General features: G+C 44.9%; 2 protein-coding genes across 9 annotated transcripts in view; one reads left to right on the top strand and one right to left on the bottom strand.

The window, feature by feature from the left end:
* The window catches only part of LOC119453386 (protein dimmed), a 510,248-nt gene that overhangs the window by 409,546 nt on the left and 79,743 nt on the right, over nt 1-20,959 (top strand). For 3 of the 7 annotated variants that reach the window (XM_049667836.1, XM_049667833.1, XM_049667837.1), the window contains one exon: nt 2,589-2,697. The exons of the other annotated variants lie outside the window; for them this stretch is intronic. The gene's annotated coding sequence lies outside the window, so the exon portion shown is untranslated. The remainder of the gene's footprint in view (nt 1-2,588; nt 2,698-20,959) is intronic. 7 annotated transcript variants of the gene reach the window in all.
* Nucleotides 7,700-13,856, bottom strand: LOC125945632 (uncharacterized). 2 transcript variants are annotated; one of them, XM_049667830.1, is made up of 3 exons: nt 13,376-13,856; nt 12,339-12,424; nt 7,700-8,576 (listed from the first exon to the last, which is right to left on the bottom strand). In XM_049667830.1, exons 1-3 carry the CDS (start codon nt 13,659-13,661, stop codon nt 8,256-8,258), a joined length of 693 nt encoding a protein of 230 aa, XP_049523787.1. In that variant the 5' UTR covers nt 13,662-13,856; the 3' UTR covers nt 7,700-8,255. The 2 variants fall into 2 exon arrangements, with proteins under 2 accessions (XP_049523787.1, XP_049523788.1); XM_049667831.1 differs by lacking the exon at nt 7,700-8,576 and adding an exon at nt 11,226-11,312.

The following is a 20,959-nucleotide window of genomic DNA, read 5'->3' as shown; positions in this document are numbered from 1 at the left end:
CTGGGAAGCTTCACAGTCAAGCTGCATTGAATCAAAGCTTCAGAGTATTGACGCATAGTGCTTTCAGCATTAGGGCGACAGTTTTGATTTACACATTTGCCCTTCATTCGTATTCTTTATCAGCAAATAAATAATTTATCGTGGCCTGAGGGTTACGTGTTATTGAGTCCTCTAGTTAGGCTTTTGTTTCACCTGACAAACTTATTTATCCATCTGTGTGTACTTATGTAGCTTTAAAATGGTTTTATTCACCATACACCCATCCAGGAATATATATATTCAGGTATACACCCATCCAGGTATATATATACCTGAAGCTTACGATATGACGCATTGCTTTCAAGGTTACCATGAGGGTCATACTACGAAAACTATTCGTACTGTTGAGGAGCTTAGCGACGCTATTCTGTCATCAAGACAGTTTATTTGTCCTGCATGTATACCCGCTGTTGCGTTGAAGCGGTTATTGTCACCGTATAAGAATTAGTCGTCTCTTAATGAATGTACCAGTCCAGGCAGCTTCGCAATCAAGCTTTATAAACACAAAGCTTAAGAGGATCGGTGCTCAGTGTTTTCAGATTTCGGTCGACAGAATTTTATTCAGTGATGGCGCTTTCAATTCGCATTGCTAATCACCAAATGCAGTAAGTTTGTCTTCGTTGAACGTAAAGCCCAGTTGAAGCATTTAATAATGTTCTTGTGTAACCTGGAAAACTTATTTGCTTTGCATGTACCCATCTATCATTAAAGAGGTTGCTGTCACCCAATTACAATTTAGCGTTTCTTAACGAATGCCTCACAATGAGAGAGATAGAGAGAGCGGGGGGAGGGGGGAGGGGGAGGGGGGGTGCTGTGAGGAAGAGACGCGTACTTCTGCAGCACTCATGGGAGCACGACTCAGTGTCCATCACAATCAGAAAAGCCTCACAATCGCGCATGATAGACCCGAAGCTTTAAAGTGTCGAGGTTCAGTGTTGTTTTGCCATTAGGGTATGTGTTGTACATCGAATTAAGACTCGCATATTATTTCGTATCATTTATCAGCGGCAGGCTTGCATTGCCGGAGCTTAGCGTCCTGTTAAGAACTTTAGCGACGCTCTTTTGTCACCCGTATAATTTATTTGTCCACATTGACGAATAGCTTACACTGGCTATTTCCTCCCACGTCATCAGCCTAGTGCTTGTATTTTGACAGGACTCAAAGCTCGGCATGTTAGTATAAATTCGTGGTTGACAAAAAAAAATTGCGCACGGAGACGAAGAAAAGAAGTCGGCTACACAAGCGACCGTGTTCCTCGGGAAATGTTTAATGAAGTGACGTCAAAAGCGGGGCGCCTCATTAATCATCATAAGAAGAAGAGTATCTGTCAGCGTCTCGCCTACGCCGCAGAGAGATGTCCGCCATTCGGGGGTATATTAAACGTCCATCCCCTTTTTTTGTAAGCGCTAACAAATGACCGAGGGACGTATCCGTTGGCGAGCGAATCGCGACAGATGAAACAAACTCGCCGTGCCAACATTTCCGTCGCCTATACTTTGCCAATTCATCAACGAATTCATCATCGTTGACGGGAAAAAAAACAGCCGGATGGTCGTATAAATGAAAAACGCGTGTGTAAGCGCTAGTCGGTCCCGAAACCGCTCAGCGCGAGGAGGATTTATGAGGCCACTGTCATTGTGGAGCCTCGCGAATGCGGTTGTGAATAATGAATTAGAAGGTCAGGATACTTTGATGAAGCGCTCGGGTCGAATAAATTGAGTGCGTCGTGGAAAAAGAAAAAAAAAAGAACGGTTACGGAGAGGAAGTGAATCGTTCGTGTGAGTAGTTCCTCCTCTTTAGCGGCGATGAGCGTACAGAGTTCTCGCGCTCGGTAATCACGCTGGAAATCTTTCACGGGGAGTCCTTTCACCACGGTATCAAAAGGGGGGGGGGGGGGGGGGGGGCGTAATCTACATGTTAATGCAGCCGTCAAACGTTGCATCGAGGACGACAAAGGGAGTAGAATGCATGATTGCTTGAGAGTCTGGTTAGGGTTGCTGCTTATTCTCCCACTCTCCCCCCCTCTACTTCTACTGGTAAATCACCTCTACGCAAGTAAGTTTTCAAACATTTCATTGCGATAACAATTACATGGACGCTTGAGAGGCATTCGCGCCGTCGGCTGACTATAGTCTCTTTAACAAGGGAGTCCTTACGGTGTGCTGTAAGTCCCAGTGGCCTGGGGAATGCATTCAAAACTGGTCCGATTCCGTAGACAGTGAATCCTTATCAAAGGTGCTTACTTGGTGGGCTCATCCGGACAGCAGTGCTCAATGTGTGTCCTCGCAACTGTGCTAAAGTGGTTTGTAACGGAGGCCCTTCCTCGAGGCAGTGGAACGTCACACCGTCTAAACATCTCTGAGAATTAACGAAATACGGTAGAGCTAGCCATCAGAAGGTCTACTTGGAAACTATCGCTGAACTTTTGCAACTATTCACCGATAGTTCCCGTCCACCTTTTTTTTTTTTCATGTTATTTGTTGCCACCGGAATGTTGGCGTTCACGATACGCATCACTCACTGACTTTGCTTGTTTCTTTTTGCGCAGGCGCGAAGTCCGAGCGGCCCGCGCCTCCCACCGCCACCTGCCGGCCGTCTCAGGCCCTGCATGAGGTTGCCACGTGAAATGACCACGTGACGTCACCACCCATTGCTAGGTATGATATCTCTTTACCCGCGGTATTCGCCGCCCCTCCTGTCATTTCAGGCGGTGACCTGTCGTTTATTTTTTTATTTTTTTTGTAGTTTATTCAGTGATGTGCGCCTGCAAAAAAAGGCCGCCAATAGGTTGGTTACTGCATGTACATTAAACTATGAAATGTGAAAAAAAAAGAAACTGTCAGCCCTTCCACTGGGGTGCTGATGGTGTAATTGGTTATTTGAACTATTAAACTATGATCCGGTGGTTTTCATTTATTTAGTGACCACAGGGACCATGGCTTTATGTTCGCTATGGTACACCGGTGTAGGGTGTACGGCGAAGCTTGGCACGTTCTTCATAAACACGTCACCAACGCCGCGCGCGTTCGGTGCGAACGCGAGCAAAACGCCGCCGCCGCCGACAACAGTTGTGCGCGTTGTTTGTGTAACCGCACACAACCGCTGTCAAAACGCTGGCTACGTACGCAACGGCTAAACGCCGTTGTCTACGCCGTTACTGGAGAGGCGTGCGAGAGCCCAGAGAGAGAGTCCGCGACACAGGCGGCAGAGGCCTGCAGGGCTGCGCGCATGCGCCGCAGTGGGAGAGCGGGCACGCACACGCACATTCTAGGGTACCTCGATGCCCTCCTCCCCCAGCGCGCACATGCAGCATTGGCCGTATGCTGTATGTGCTTTCACTCGCACATACAGCATACGGCCAATCAGAGTTTTTTTTTTTTTTTTCTATTGCCGGACGCGAACATCGAAGAGTGAGCCCTTAACAGCTTCACTGTAAAAGACACAGAAACAGAAGGTGCACTATCACCGGGAGGGCGAATTATTGACAGCAATAGCAAGGTATTAGAATACTACACGAAGTAAGGTTCGTAGTTTTATGGGCAGTATGTATTGCAGTAAATATTTACAGCGGAATCTCGTTGATAGGATTCTGCATAATACGTTTTTCGGGATAATACGTTTTTCGTTCTTTTCCCAGCCAATGTCTCACGGGAGCAATTCTTTTCGGATAATATGATTTCCGGATAATACGATTTATTTTCCGGCTCTCGTGAAGATCGTATCAACGAGATTCCACTGTATACTTACTGATAGTGCGTTCGGCTGGTGGTTTTCGAGTGCAGTTGCAGGGCGTGTTACATTCAGCTGGTTGAAATCCAGAGCTCAGACTATATACATTCGGCCAACTCTTTCAGAGCGCCGCGCTTAGCTGCTGTTTTCCTTATTTAAGGTACAAAGCGCGGGTTATTTAAAAATGCAAAAAAACGCACACACATGTAACCGTTACCGTGTGTTTAGAGTGACGCGAGACGGAAGCTGGCAACGTCTATATCCATCCATCTCGCCTTAGCTTTGCGTATACCGTGGTTTTTAGAGAAGAAAGCGCTCGAACGATCTTCCGAAGCGATGCTCTGTCTTGCGTAGCTGAACCTTCGAGACACGGTACGTCTTCTTCCAATTGGCAGTCCAATGGGGGGGGGGGGGGGGGGGGTTACAAAGAAAGCTCGCGAACAGTTTTCGATTATGCCTCGTTCCCACCACGTTCGCATCGATCCGTACGAGCTGCGGGCAAAGTGCGTTGCATCGGCAACAGATGACGCCTCGGTCGCCGCAACTTCATCCATCACGCGTCGGGACCAATGTTTGCCAAGCGCTAACCGCGCTGAGAGACTCGTCGCGCAAAAAAAAAAAAGGCGCGCCGCCGGCTAGCACTCGCGCCCAGCGGATGTCGGAGAGTAAACACTAAGCTGGGCCGGCACTGACCGTGCAGCCGGCTGGCCGCAGTTTGGAAGTGCGCGCTGCTGAGCGCGTCGCGAGACCATTTTCGATTAGTGCCAGTCGCCATGCCCTTCCGCGATCAAGGAGTGTTGTACATTATGAGCAGACGACAGGCATATGGCCTTGCCCCCGGATGCCGAGCAGACGAGACAGGCAGTGAAGAGCAGACGATGTTCGTCTGTTCCACGAGTATAATAATAATAATAATAATAATAATAATAATAATAATAATAATAATAATAATAATAATAAGAAGAAGAAGAAGAAGAAGAAGAAGAAGAAGAAGAAGAAGATGATGATGATGATGATGATGAAGCATTTATTTTCATCAATGTGATGGGCGAGGTCGGGGAAAAAGGCTCCCCAATCAACAGCTTGACTACCGAACCTGTTCGCTTATCGCGCATGCAATTAAAAAAGCTTTAGAAGCGTGGCATACCGCGTCGTGGAAGCGTCATCTCATCAAAGGCTGGATTCAAAATTTTGTTCGAATGCTAGCGTAATTGCGGTTTGACGGTATATACTGGCTGTCGCAAGTTGCAGGTGCAAGTTGGAATCAGCTAGCGCAAGACAGGGGTAATTACAGATGGAAGGGAAAGGCCTACGTTCTGCAGTGGACATAAATATAGGCTGATTATGATGATGATGACTGTCTATAGGTTTGGCGCGGGCATACTGCGCGGTGCGTGAACAAAATGGTAGATCCGCTGCCGCTGGGGTAAATATACCCGCGTGTTTCGCGCTCCTGAGGCCATTTTTTATCAGGGCCAGTTGCGGGACCCGTCTATGATCAAGGTGTCTCGAAAATGCGGAGCAAATCGGCTTTTCTCACGTAGACGTGAAGCAGACGACGCAGGCGTGAAGCAGCCGACGTACACGTGAGGGCAGGCGACAAAAAGCAGGCCAGGTTCGTCTGCTCTGCAACTTTCATCATGTTCATTTACTGCGATGTGGACAAAACAAGAAAATAGCAAAATGGCATCATGCGCAGTGAGAGTAACAGCTACACAGTAAAAGTTTTTACACCCAGAAGGGTGTAAATAGGCTTGTCGCAGAGACGACACCCTAAGGGTGTAAGTTAGCACCTAATTTACAAGGTGCCTTTTCGGCACACCCTAAAACAAGGGTGCCCATGTAAAGAAACTGTAGGGTGTTGCGATAACACCCCAACCGAAGGGTGGCAGCTACACCCTTCATTTATTTTTCCTTATTTAACACCCACTGTGGAGGGTGCCAGATGGGTGTACAGCCCCTGTACCAGATGTCAAATAGCTTGAACCGAATTTTAAAGCGGAACACTTTATAGATGAATGAGACCTATGGTATATTGCTTACAGTTGCCTGAACTTAAATGTTTTTTTAAAATTATAGTTAAACAATATATATGTATAATGCATGTGGAGATTTAAAATATTATTCCATGAGCCGTGCTTTGAAAAGTGCATGTTGTTTCATGCAGGAGTTCAATATGCATCATGGTCTCAGTCATCGGAGATGTATCACTTTTTTTAAAATCTGCTCAAGCTATACAATTCAAACACAAGTTATACGTATCGTACACATGCACTATACACACACAAAAACATCACATTTAGCATGTCTTAGATCTCTGGCTAATATGTATTCTGCTTCACTCCATGGACATGCAAAAGAAGTCACTGCTGCATTCGTACAAAAATGCAAAGCTTAACTAAACGGTGAAGCATATATATGAGACCTATATGTAACAATTTCAAAAGAATATGTGAATGAACTTTATTGTATTCATACAAGGAGCAATAAAATACAAACATTATTTGGAAAGTATCACTGCAGTAACAATATATAGTTTGCAACTGATCACAGTAATTCACATGGATCACAGTATAGCTGTGGTATATATAATATACGTGTATACTGAGTACAAGTGAGAGAGTACGAGTGAGTAAAAGCAGAGCAGCCATTAGCAAAAAAAACTGTGTGGTGGCCTTCACACAAAAAATTATAGTACATTAATAGAGGTGACACCACGTATATATCTGCTCTTCATCTGTGCATATTTCACCTGAGTACACAATAAGATTTGTTCAACAGTAATATCACACAACTCTGTAAGGGTGTTTCTACAAACACATTGCTGATATGTAAAAACAGCCGTTCTGAAATAAAACAATGGTTCCTTTGGAGACATGCCACCAGCAGTGTCGACCACGAGGTTATGGGTGATACATGGCAATTAGTTGCTAAATAACAAAAATAAAATACATTTTATTTTTAGTTTGAGTGGACTCATCGTAATCGGGAAATTGAAGCAAGCTCTCTGCACAACACATATAGACTTTAGAATCTGGAAAAAATGCAATTACCCACACAACTGCAGCACGATGAACTTTGGCTATCACAGCACGCGAAACTGTACCCGAGGCTACAGTGAGCACAAAGACGCGCCCTTCGAGGGGGCGTTCTGCTCACATCACCCAACAGTGGGCAGCAATAGGGATTCGTGCAGTGTGCTGGTAGCCCGCTGCTGGGCGACGTAAGCAAAATGTTGCCTTGAGTTTCAGCAGCATCTCAGTTTCAGTTTCGCGTGCTCAGACAGCCTAAATTCATCACGCCACAGTTCTGCGAGTAATTGTATTTTTCCAGATCCAAAAGTTCACATGTCTTGTGCAGAGAGCTTGCTTTAATTTCCTGGTTACAATGAGTCTGCTGAAACTAAAAGTAAGATATATTAGATTGTTAATTAGCAACTAATTACCAGATATCACCCATCCACCCATGGTCGGCACCACTGACAGCATTGCTGTCTTCTAACGAGCCGTCCTTGTACTTCAGAATGGCTATTTTTAAATATTACGTAAATTCTTTGTAGAAACACCAGCATATGTAGTATATAAGCGACTAGCTTTCACTCGGATGAGGCATTGGCAACACATGCATAAAAAATAAACGAGCTAAAGATACTACAGCCTGCCAGCAGATTCATAAAGGTTAAGCAAAGGCTGCCGGTATTCATGACAATGTAACAGTACTTCAGCCTGATAATTGTTCCACGCAACATTGTTTTACAATCCAAAACTTGTAAAAACCTTGTAAAACCTTATAAAAATTGGATACTCTGCTGCGTTTTGACTAGTATGTCAGGCCTCAGCTGCTAAGTTATACATAATAAACATAAAACATAGTTCATAAAAGGACAGTCAAACCACAAAGACTTTCACTTGTATTGGGTAGGTTACACAATGCAACACATGCGCAAAATATAAAATATTGACCAAGCGGCATGTTACGAAAAGTTGAGCACTGGCTGCCAGTGTTGATGTGCCCTATAAGGGAATACAAACGTTAACAGTATCATGCAGTACTTATAAGCTGGGACATTGTTCCCTGGCTGGCAAATAGGTTTCATAAACAAACTATGTTAACAAAGAGCAAGCAAGCTGTAATCTTTGTATAAAACTGCTGACAATTGTTTCACACACATTAATGTTAAGGCAGACCTCATTAGAACTAGACGTATTGTAATCTTCTTTTCAGCACATAGCAACACCCAGCAACGTTTTCGATAAGTACATGCAGACTACAGTAGACCACGTTTGTTTTTTGCTGACCTACACTTGGGCACTATTACATTGTCTGTCAAGTCATCAGAACAAAAAAAGGTGCAGTCTATAGGTGGTTGGCACAAGCAGCGGAAGAAGTTACTGGATCATGCTATTATCGTGATCAAAAAGAAAGAAAATGATACATTAAAAATTGCACAAAACTATTGCTCAAGCTATTGCACAAAATTGTCAGGCTAGCATTCGTATGGTAACGTACATGAACCTCGGTGTCGCATTGCCTGCACAACTCTGTTCACAAACTTTGTAACAACCCCACTTGGCATTATTACATTCAAACCAAAAAACAATCGTTCCAGTACTGCACTGGTGTTGAAGTATTTAGGCCCATATACTATGTTCAATACAAAAAATGCACTCATGATTGCGATGACCCCTTCCTCCGCATTTTTGACCATGAACAGCCGCTCCTTGTCGACACAGAGGTGGAGAAACTCTGCCTGTTCCAGGTTGTGGCCAGAATACACCACACAGGGGGTGAGTGGAACCCTCTCGTCCTGCAATGACAACAAAGAAAGCTTACTGATCATGAAAGTATATTAATGCTTTTGTGTAAGCACAATATAAGGGGTTGCTATGCTTGTCATGGAGCGGCATATTTTCGAGAGATTTCGAGTGGTTTTGACGCCAATTAACGGCCGCCAAAAAAAACGTCGTGTCCTCACTGTGCGGTGTATAATTTCGAGAAGGCGACAGGTCGATTACCGGGCGTCAAAAATGTCGTGGCCCCACGGGGTGCCATCTCGTTTCGAGACATCGACACGCCGATTAACGGACCTAGAGGTGTGCGTCCGTGTGGTGCATGCAGTGCCGGGGCTCGACCTTGGAGAGAGGGCAATCTACCATCCTTCGTCCATGCTGAAAGGGGCACGGCCAAGACTTTTGGGGGGAGTCGTGAATTAATTAGGTGAACTCTGCATACCGGCAGTTCCCCTACATAGGGAACTAGAGAAAGGAGAGGCTATTTAAGCGCACGTTTTGGTCCCAGCTAATTATTCTAGAAGCTGAACCTATGTGCTGCTGAGAAGCCATCAGGGGGCTAGTGCCGTCCAGTATCTCCTGGGCTGCCTGGCCACGTCGGAATTTCGAGGAACTAGTTGACGTACGAGACTACAAACCAACGTCTGCAACGAAGCTCACGGTAGATCGCCTTAAGTTAGCTCAACCTGCGTGAGAGAAGACGTCAACTAGACTCCCGGGAAATCCAGCCCAGCAATTGCAGCCACCTCAGCAAGATCGGCCCGCCAGCATTCTTCCGGAAAGCTTCGCGCGCCGACTTCACGGTTTATGGTCTTGCTGCTGCCCGGCCACGCGTATGACATCGTTGTTTTCTTTTGAACATTATTTTAGTGAAATGCTGTTATGTGTTATTCTTGTATATTTGATCCGCGCCCTGTTTCATATGTATATGTATTGTTAATTGCTCATCACATTTCTCCGTCATCATTGTGTTTCAGGGGCGCTATAACGTAAAAAGATTCCAAACTGTTTTGATTCCAATTTCTGCAATCAGCCTCCACGATTGGTCAAAACATTTTCAAGCCACTCCCAACTTCGCCTGTCTGTCACGTCACGTCACGAAAACCGCGACAGCTCCCCATCTGATATAACGTGTACACACTGATTATGCATGATTAAACCGCACAAAAGAAAAATAATCATTCCTGATTCGACGCCTTTTCACCATTAGCCCTCTGCTATTATCCAATGTTTTCTGGATACGCCCATTTCGCCTATCTGTCACGCGACCTCACAAAACTGCGAAAACTCACCACGTCAAAGTGACGTGTATGCGAAAAAAAATGAATTATGCCGAATAAAACGGAAAATTTCTCTTAATAGCCACAGACTGCCCCATTCTGAAAGGAATAAAAGATGGCTGCCCGCGGATCACTCAGGCTCTCGCTACTCGTACCTGCAGGTGAGCATGTAATTATTTGCGAATGATAAACATTTTTGTGTATGAGTAAAACGTTATCGAGCCTTTTCGCCATGCATACAACATCGCTCTGCCAACTCTTCCTTGCTGAGGATCAGTTTTAGCTGCATTCTTATTCTTCCGTTGCACGCCGCCGCGATTTTCGACCAGCCACCACAAGCTAAGTAAGGCGAAGCGGACCAATCGGAGAAGCTGGCACCACCCTCTTCATGCGGTTATCTATTTTCACTGTTCTGGCTCGGCCCCATCGAAACCCTCTCCACTAGAGCGCGCTCCTCTTGTCAGCCAATTAGATAAGAAAAACCGCTGAGTATAAGCAATGTTATTGGTTTTCAAAGCGAACAAAGGTGACCTCCTATAAATGAGGAGAGTGCTTGATTGAGTTGTTCAGACAACGCCGCGGGTCACCGCCCGATGCTTGCATCGGTGGTTATGTAAATTTGACATCAGGAGTTTGCAATCAAAACTGTTTGGAATCATTTTACGTTATAGCGCCCCAGGTGTGTTTGTATTGTCTTTTTATTATTTTATTTTATTAATTGTGTATACTTATCTGGCGATAAATATCTATTTTTTTTCTTTACTCCCGACTCTGACTCTTTCACTCTGTTCGCTTGAGTACGGAAGACCAACCGGCTTGTATACCCCCGATTGACTTCGCGCCGACGATGAACGGGTGACAGCTTTGACACTTATGCAAGCAAGTATAATGTCATGCAGCCTTAAGTGCAAACAATGTAGGCTGTAGAGAAGCTTAACACAACCCAGCATTATTCAAATAACCTGTGTAATCCAAGCAAGGTCATTTTTGGAGCATAGATGCGCTTCACATCGAGTGCAAGAGCAGTTCAAAATCGTTCGTTTGTTCATCCTTACGTTTTGTATATTGACTTATGATTTAATTGCCGTTTTTTATTATTTATACATGTATTGTTGTTGTTCTTCCTTACATGTACAGCACTTATTAATCATTGTATCGCCTCCCCCCCCCCTATGTAATACACTACCTTTGAGGGCCTTTACCGGTAGCATGAATAAATAAAAATGAATAAATAGCTGGTGAAATTAGGTGGCATGTCAGTTCACATTTAAAAAAAACCATCTGGATCTTTATACAGTTGCCAAACTGTTTCTACGATTGAAGCCATTTGAGGAATTACAGCATTGTTTAGATCTGATTTCATTAACAATAATGTGAAGGAACTTACGTCCTCACGTACAAATATCACTGGCACTGCTGGTTGTTCCTTCCCATTTGAAGCAATTGTCCTCAGAGTTGCAATAGCAAGGAGGCCTGTAAACAGATGACAATTCGTGTTAGCTTCAATGATCACACGGATATGTGCAATACAATTGCACAAAATTCTTGTTCTTTTTGTACTTGTAAAACCTCTGTTTAGCTTTGATTCAACAATATCTTTGTTTTATAAAAGTGCTGAATATATCAATCACAAAGCAAGAGGTTATAATCGTCACACAGAAAATTTCGATCGCGATCGAGGGGACCGCACTACCATGTAGTTCAAACATGGTAAATTCCTCGTTGGCGTAACCTATTCTCCGCGCACAGGCGCGGTATTTTGGACAGCCATTCCCGCGCCTGCAGGTCAGCCCCATGCCAGATTATACTTTTCTCACGCCTTACGGCGCTCTACCTTCAAAATACCATCACTGATTTTCCCGGGGGAGCAGTTTAGGCATTTTCTTTCAGTTAATATGTTTTGAAAAGTCACGGATAGCATACGGAACGACCAACCGGCTTGTATACCCCGTCGATTGACTTCGCGCCGACGACGAACGGGTGACAGCTGTGACACTTATGCAAGCAAGTATATTGTCATGCAGCCTTAACTGCAAACAATGTAGGCTGTAGAGAAGCTTAACACAACCCAGCATTATTCGAATAACCCGTGTAATCCAAGCAAGGTCATTCTTGCAGCATAGATGCTCCTCACATCGAGTGCAAGAGCAGTTCAAAATTGTTCGTTTGTTCATCCTTACGTTTTGTATATTGACTTATGATTTAATTGCTGTTTTTTTATTATTTACAGATGTATTGTTGTTCTTCCTAATATGTACAGCACTTATTAATGATTGTATCGCCCCCCCCCATGTAATACACTCCCTGTGAGGGCCTTTACCGGTACCATGAATAAATAAAAATGAATAAATAGGTGGTGAAATTAGGTGGCATGGTCACATTAAAAAAAGCATCTGGATCTTTATATAGTTGCCAAACTGTTTCTACGATTGAAGCCATTTGAGGAATTACAGCATTGTTTAGATCCGATTTCATTAACAATAATGTGAAGGAACTTACGTCCTCATGTACAAATAGCACTGGCACTGCTGGTTGTTCCTTCCCATTTGAAGCAATTGTCCTCAGAGTTGCAACAGCAAGGAGGTCTGTAAACAGATGACAATTCGTGTTAGCTTCAATGATCACACGGATATGTGCAATACAATTGCACAAAATTCATGTTCTTTTTTACTTGTAAAACCTCTGTTTACATTTGATTCAACAATATCTTTGTTTTATCAAAGTGCTGAATATAGCAATCACAAAGCCAGAGGTTATAATCGTCACACAGAAAATTTCGATCGCGATCGAGGGGACCGCACTACCATGTAGATCAAACGTGGTAAATTCCTCGTTGGCGTAACCTATTCTCCGCGCACAGGCGCGGTATTTCGGACAGCCATTCCCGCGCCTGCGGGTCAGCCATGCCAGATTATACCTTTCTCACGCCTTACGGCGCTCTACCTTCAAAATACCATCACTGATTTTCCCGGGGGAGCAGTTTAGGCATTTTCTTTGAGTTAATATGTTTTGAAAAGTCACGGAGAGCATACGGAACGACCAACCGGCTTGTATACCCCGTCGATTGACTTCGCGCCAACGACGAACGACTGACAGCTGTGACACTTATGCAAGCAAGTATAATGTCATGCAGCCTTAACTGCAAACAATTTAGGCTGCAGAGAAGCTTAACACATACGAAAAGGCTGGCATGAGCGAAAATACTGCTCCAGGACAGTAGCCCCGGTCTCCACTACGGCCCCTACTGCTCCCCCGGGAAAATCAGTGATGTTATTTTGAAGGTAGAGGCGCGAGAAAGCTATATAATCCGGCATGACTGATACAGCACGAGCGCCGCAGTCGTGAGTATGTCCATCCGACGTAACGCGCCCGTGCGAGAATAGGTGACGCCAACGAATAATCTACCCCGAACGTAATCCTTTTTCCCATTCACGCGTCCTTTTTGCCGTAAGACGCCGTTTACTGGCATTTTCTAAACAATATTTCTGATCGCGACGCCGGCTTACCACATACAAACAAGATGACAACGGGCTTACCTCGTGAGCAAGTTACGAGCACGTAGACTGTTGAACATCCGTTGAGGGGGTAGCGCTCAGCCAACACGGCTGAGCTCAGCGCTACTGTTGAGGGCAGGCTTTCCGTATCCAAGCATGCACATACGTGCACCTGAACACACGACTTCTTCGATGCCATTGCGTGCAGAGTTTTGTAGACGAAGTGAAACACATTCAGCACAAATATCCCCGCGCTATGACGGCAATTCACGAGCACACACGCGCACGTCACGCAGCGACAAATTCGGAACTTCGCCATTTTGAACATGCCGAGAGTCAACCAGCGTAACCATCCATCGCTTCTGTTCTTCGCTCCCGTTGCGTCAATCTCTGTTCCTTGAGGCCTTGCTCCACTCTTGAGTACAAATCAAGACATATTTACGGTGAACTAACAATCTGCACAACATAAAACGATAAAAGCCGACTGACTACACATTCGCAGCTGCATCAACCGCTTGTTAGATCCTTCGAGACCGCAGGCGCAGCGCACGGTGCCACCTGGTGCCGCGCTCTGTGAGCACGGAGAACAAATCAGATTCGGTTTCGTTTTCCAGTTTATGCTGTAGTTGCTGGAACTGTAAAATTATTGCTCGGCGAATTATTTAACTCTGAAAGAGGATAACGCTTCCTCTTCGACAAGGTAGTGCAGTTTGTTCAAAGAGATAGAAAAAGCAAGGAGAGGAAAGGCAAGCAAGTCAACCAGACAAGCGTCCGATTTCCTACTGGGGATGGCAAACCCCAGTGCCCCTGTGTTGCAATGCAGTGCACAGCAATCTATCTAGTGTAGTGCTAATTTGGGGTGGTTGGTGCATGTAATGAACGGGTAAATAATGAGTTGTGTCATAACTTTTTATCAATGTTATAACGTATATTTTACGAGGACTGATATCCATAAAAATACTTTTTCATTATTATTTTGATAGGGCATATTGTTATTTCAATATTGAAGCGAGACAATATGTGAAGTTTAAGCCATTTGACAGAAAAGCTGTCAGCGGCACCAGCCTCGCAAAATATACACCTGAATAGTGTCGCATAATGCACTGGTGTTCCACATATATGCACCAAAAAGCTTTTCTCGAAAAATAGAAAGGAGAACGTCATGCAAGCACTTTTCGAAGGAATATCTTAAAAACTTGATTCACTCACCAAGTTCGCACTTACTGGGTGCATTTTGCGTACAGGCTGACTTGAATTTTGTAATTACCGCATGCTCTTTAAATTGAAAATGAAAGCTAGCCGATTGCAATAAGTACGTATGGATTTTAATACCTTATGATAGAAACACTTAACATGAATTGCCTTGAACACTGTATTACCGAATAAAGCGCCTTTATTATCACCAATGCTCTAGGCATGTTATATATAGCCTTTGTCGAAGACGCATGCGCACACATGTGTGTACGCATACATATTTGTGCGTCACTTACACCCTTCTTGAGCATAAAGACACACCCTTGGTGCCAATCGGAGGGTGCAAAAGATGTACGCACCCTATATATAGGGTGTAGTATTGTAAAATAATGACAAAAGGGTGTGAAAGGGTGTAAGCAAGGGTGTTAAAATTAAAATACACCCTTTTTACACCCTTTTGGGTGTAAAAACTTTTACTGTGTACAAGGTAGATATTAAGGGAAAAAGTAATAAATAAATGTTTACAAAAATAAGATATAAACAACGTGTATAGCATACCTGATTAAGTCAAGCAGGCTAGGTGACCATTTGTCACCGCCCCGTTTCAAAGGGAATGGCATTAATTGATCATCATCATCACCGCCGCGCTCCTGCGTGACATTACGACGACGCGGTAGGAGCCGAATTGCGCCTTCTAAATTACTCTTTCTCTATTGTACTTACTCAGTGACCCAAGTTGGTCCAGTGTTTGGTTTCGAACTCTGTTACCTCACTCAGAACAGCGCTCCGTTGCGCTACGCATTCGACCACTGACTACCAATTGACCCATGTAGGCGGGAAAACGGTTAGATAAAAAAACATATATAGATAGGTACATAGATAGAAGCATACACACGTAAATGTATAGCCCGGTAAGTGCGCGAAGTAACAAAAGAAAGAGAGAGAGACCATGGAGAGGAAAGGCCGGGAGGCCAACCAGAAGAGCGTCCGGTTTGGTACCCTGCACTAGGCGTAAGGGCAAGGGGAATAGAAAGAGAAAAATAGAGAGAGAATGAGTACTGCGTACACGTGGACGATGTACAGGGATAACCGAAGAAAACGAACACTTCTTCTTCTTCTTTCTGGGGTTTTACGTGCCAAAACCAGTTCTGATTATGAGGCACGCCGTAGTGGAGGGCTCCGGATCAATTTTGACCACCTGGGGTTCTTTAACGTGCACTACAACGCAAGCACACGGGCGTTCTTGCATTTCGCCTCCATCGAAATGCGGCCGCCGGGGCCGGGATTCGATCCCGCGACCTCGTGCTCAGCAGCGCAACGCCTTAGCTGACTGTGCCACCCCGGCGGGTAAGAAAACGAACACAACTTCGTGGGAGAATGAAGTGCTGAAGAATATAACTTCTGCTTCTTCCCTGTTAATTTTCGAATTGGTGTTTTCCGCGTTTATTTAAAAGATATCTAACAGTAAAATGTGCGAGTATTCTGCTGAGGTGTTCCCGCCTGCTTCCTCCATTTGTTAACTGTGCAGGCTTTTATGATTAATAGTAATTCTACTGCATTAACGGCATATTTGTAACCCAAGGTAGCCTTACATATCGTTTGGTTATTTTCAGGAGACTTGTTACATATTTATCTGGTGACATGAATGTCTTCTGCTGTGACTATCCCCGTCGAATACTAGCTTGGACTCTTTGCTGATTGATGCTTTTAACTCTTGCCCTCATTCTATTCAAAATTACTTTAATAAACATTTTGTACAATACCAAGGGCTAGTTGATCGACAAATGGTTCAACTTTATAAAACATGTCTGTTATCGCAAGTACCGGGAGTCTTGCCTATAGTAAACGCTTCAACATATGTCGCAAAGACCGCATCGACAAAAGCGGCTTTAGTGACCATAATTTAATTGAACTAACATTGCACTTGCCTCTCCCATTCACAGAAATATCAAAAAAGAAAAACCGGGACCACAACAAAGCCGACTATAACAAAATGAACATAGAGTTCGAAGCATTTTTAAATCTAGCTTTACTACCGTCTTTCGTCAATCGGTCTATAAATGAAAACTGGTCGCTTTTCAGAGATAAAATGTCCTCGCTCATTCACCAATGTATTCCAATTATCACAATTTCTAACAATAAATCACACCCTTGGTTCACCAAATCCCTTCGTGAACATAGAAACAGGAAAAAACGCTTGTACTGTAATACGAGGCGCGCTGGTACATCTTCTGCTTGGGAACAATGCAAGCAATGCTTGACCAGTTACTGTTCTGCAATATGCAATGCCAAAGATAACTATTTCCACACCGATTTGCCTTCGCTTTTGCAAAATAATCCAAAGAAATTTTGGTGCTTCATATCCACTGACGAAGGCACAAACCAGTTATCATTACTGGATGAAAACAACCTTCCTCTCTTAGATTATGAGTGTTCGTCTACATTCAATAGGTATTTCTCATTTGTATTCACTCAGGAAGACCATTCCGACGTGCCATATGTCCCTGAGCACAACCACCAGTACATCCATGCAGCCCATTGAAATCACGGTGGATGGTACTGCATGTCAAATTAGGCAGCTTAAGGCATCTGCATCAGCCGGTATCGATAATATTAACTCCAAATGCTAAAAAATACCGTTTTTATTCCCAGCACAATATTATGCCACATCTTTCGGCAGTCACTGTCATCTGGAAAACGGCCAGACGACTGGAAAATTGCTAAAATAATACCGATTTTTGAATCCGGAAATAAGAATTTACCTGAAAAATACCGTCCGATATTACTCACATGCATCTGCTGCAAATGTCTTGAGCATATAATCGTCTCCCACGTCAACAATCACCTGGAGACTAACAAATTCTTCATTCCAAACCAGCACGGATTCAGGAAGGGCTTGTTATCCAAAACGCAGCTACTGGAATGGACCACTGACCTTCATTCCAACATGAAAAATGGCCTACAGACCAATTCAATATTTCTTGATTGTGCCAAAGCTTTCAATCGTGTCACCCATTGCTGCCTTATTTCTAAATTATCTGCCCTTCGATTAGATTCCCTCACTTTATCATGGCTTCGAAATTTCCTTTCACTTCGCAAGCAGTTCACATTAAATACCTCCTCTCACTTTCCTACGTTTTTTTGCATTCCACAGGACAGCGTTCTAGGCCCGCTACTTTTCTTGGTCTATATAAATGACCTGCCAAATAACATATCATCAAGTATATAATCTTTGCTGATGACTACATGTTATACAGAGCAATAAACAGTCCCGACGACCACCTGATCCTTCAAGACGATCTCAACATTGCCTCTACTGGTGTAGCACCTGCCTCATGACCCTAAGAACTAACAAATGTAAAATTATTTCTTTTGGACGTAAGCGTGACGTTTCCATTTTTTCTACCACTTTCAGGGAGACAAGCTGTCCCGGGCATAATGTTATAAATATATTGGCGTTTACCTTACACCAGGCCTCTCCTGGTTTGATCACTTCATAGCTGCCTGCGCGAAGCCTAACAAACATTAGGGTATCTACGACGCAACCTGCGTCATTGTCCCTCTAATGTTCGCAAATTATCCTACCTAACTTTCGTCCTCCCACAACTTGAATATGCCTCATCTGTTTGGTCCCCTCCCGTTCATTATCAAATAAACATGCTTGAAGCAGTTCAGAACAGAGCCACCCGTTACATTTTAAGGAACTATGACAATCATTCAAGTGTGACTCAACTTAAACTTGATCATTCCCTTCAACCATTGACCATTCGCCGCCAAATGTCTCTTCTATGCCTGTTTCACAAGTACGTTTACAGCAATAAAATAGCCTCGTTACACCTTGAACGCCCCCTTTTCACGTCACGCAGGCTACATTATCACCTCAGCTTCGCGCGCATCTTGGGCAACACGAACGCTTTTAAGACATCCGCACTTCCACAAGCCATTCGCATGACGAATAATCTTCCCGATGATATCGCCTCTGATAATAACCTCAGCTCATTTCGCCACAAGCTTGAGGTACATATTTTTTTAATGGTGCTGTAACACGGTGTCGTCGTTTAAGGTCTTCTTTTGTTTATTTTGCGATGTGTTGCGTTTTTTTTTTCTTCACTTGCCCTCAAAGGCTTTTCTGCGGCCTCCGGGGCGGCTCGGCACCACTTGTCCACTACAATGGTGCAATCTCAAGTAGAGGGAGAAAATATTCTCCCGGAGGAAGTTACTCAAGACCAGGGATGGCAAACTGCGGGCGCCAGAAGACCTGGCGCCAAATGGCGGGAAGCTAAACCGAAATCCATGGCAACACCTTCGGCTCTCCGTAGTGACAAGTCTAGCGGCGCAGCGCTGAAGTCCAAGATTATTAGGGCAAGCCGAATGCCAGTTCTTCCAAAGAAGACATGAAGATTGTTATTAGATCAAGAGGTGAACTGGATATTTCCAAAATTGGAGTGGCTACGGTGGCTGACGCAATACTTGCAGCCGCCGGCATCAGCCACGACGAGCTCTCACAAAACACTCAGTGCCCGAACTTACAGCAAAACATCATGGTGGCCAGCACTCCTAGATGGGGGAATGCCGACAGATGCCAGAGGAAGTTGGCAGAATAGAGCAGCCTGAAAGCAGAGGGACGTCAAAGGACGCAGAAAGAGTAGATAGCGCCCGTGATGGCGTAGAGGAAAGGCTCTTGACTAGAGAACCCTTGAGTAAGAGGGGACTATGACATGAGGATGGGCGACATCCCGACCGAGGTTTGTGTAACCAAGAAGCGGAGGGTTGTAGAGGAAGAAGTAGCTTCACCTCGTAACGACATGGGGTTTGTAATGGAAAACGATTCCAAGGATAGCCAAGCATCAGAATCGATAAGTCAGCCAACCTCAGAGGGAAATGAGAAGGGACGATAGACCGCCCTAGCCACCTAAAAAACGCAATGCGTAAGGGAAGAAGGATTCCTAGGAGGTTGAAGACACGGCGGCGTAAGAAACCGCGTGTGCATGAGAAGATGAGCGGGTCGAGGAGAAAGAAAAAGAGTAAAGCTGGTAGATACCCTAAGAGTCCCTAGACGTGTAACACGTACGGGTAGGAAGAAGAGTCAAAGGAGATGTAAACGAAAGCAGCGTAAGAAAACGCGTGCGCATGAGATATGTGCGTCAATGAGAAAGTTGATGAAGAAGCCACAGTTAAGGCAGAGCCACTCCAAGCTGCACGAGAAATGTGCCAGAGCAAGAAAGCGAAGGAGACAGGTGGGCCGTAGAGAAGCGTGGGAGTTCCGAAAAAGGCGGAAAAAATAAAGCAATGCACTGGTAGGCTACGAAAGGAATATTATTTAGGAATGCCCTCGGATAGTTGAGTTGTCAGTTTCCACAAATGTGTGCAGTGAACAAGTTTATTCATGTAGAGTGTTTTGAGACAATGAACATTGCGAACAATTCCGTGCAATGTACTGTGGAGTGAAAGTGAATGGTGCGCGAAAGTGTGGTGATGAGCGGTGAGACAGGCCGAGAGCACAGAGAAATACGCAAGTGACCGTAAAAGTCAATTTCGCCGCCAAAAAGAAGGCCAAGAGAAAGCAGTTTTTGGAAAAAAACTCTTGAAGAAGGGGCCATTGTCATGAGTAAGAGGCCGGAGGCGAAATAAAAGAAGACAAGGACGATGTGATCGGAGCGTTCTGAACGGCGCGAGCGCGCGAGGGGCGTGATCCGAGCTGTCATCGAGGAGAAGCAAGGCTGAGCGAGCATTATCGACGTGGCCGGGCCAGGAAGGTCGCATCGCAAGCTCCGCTCTGGTGACGGGAGACTTGGGGGTCCGGCCGAGTCCGTGACGTTGGCCGTCCAAGGTGTGGCCGTCGACCTCGGCAAGTTCGAGTGAGGCTCCTGGACTGGCTGCAGCCTCTCACGGCAGGACCGGGCACCCAGAAAGGACCCCTCTTCCACGGCAGACCGGCACGTTCGATGATCCCGGAACGCCACGTCGGCACTCGGGAAAGAAGCTGGACGGAAGCGGCGGCCGAGCACGTCGCTAGGCCTAACCCGTCACCTCTCCCGGCCGCGTCAGCAACAGCGACCGGGTTACCCAGGCTCCCGAGACGAGCGAGTTCAACGACCGACTTCTATGCAGCATCAATTATGCGACAGTCGGCAAGAACCACAACATGGAGAAGGTCCAACGAGATCCCCGCCGGGAAAATACGTGCAACGGGAACAACGAACTGAGTAAGAGCGTCCCATCCTAGTAGCGTCACAACAGTAGGCCAGAGTTGCCAGACTTTCGTAGAGAAAACGCTCAGAACTAACGGAGGCGAAACTTAGAGCATATTTATTGATTCATTAGGTGTTGTTAACTTTATTTGTTCATTGTGTTTTAGTCAGTGCATTCTAGTTTGAATGAGTTTTAGTTTGAGGTTTTTTGGTTTCGAGTGCGATTTATATCTGCTTGCTG

Source organism: Dermacentor silvarum, chromosome 5 (genome assembly GCF_013339745.2).
Source record: "Dermacentor silvarum isolate Dsil-2018 chromosome 5, BIME_Dsil_1.4, whole genome shotgun sequence".
Lineage (NCBI taxonomy): Eukaryota > Metazoa > Arthropoda > Arachnida > Ixodida > Ixodidae > Dermacentor > Dermacentor silvarum.
The sequence above is the reverse complement of the archived record's forward strand: the minus strand, read 5'-3'. Positions and strand labels throughout refer to the sequence as shown.

Excerpts from the sequence above, each read along its gene's own strand:
- LOC125945632 (XM_049667830.1), bottom strand. The coding sequence starts at position 13,661 with ATGTTCAAAATGGCGAAGTTCCGAATTTGTCGCTGCGTGACGTGCGCG. Across the intron at positions 12,425-13,375 it reads GCTCGTAACTTGCTCACGAG|ACCTCCTTGCTGTTGCAACT; the intron begins GTAAGCCCGTTG and ends ATCTGTTTACAG. Across the intron at positions 8,577-12,338 it reads TGCTATTTGTACATGAGGAC|GACGAGAGGGTTCCACTCAC; the intron begins GTAAGTTCCTTC and ends TTGTCATTGCAG.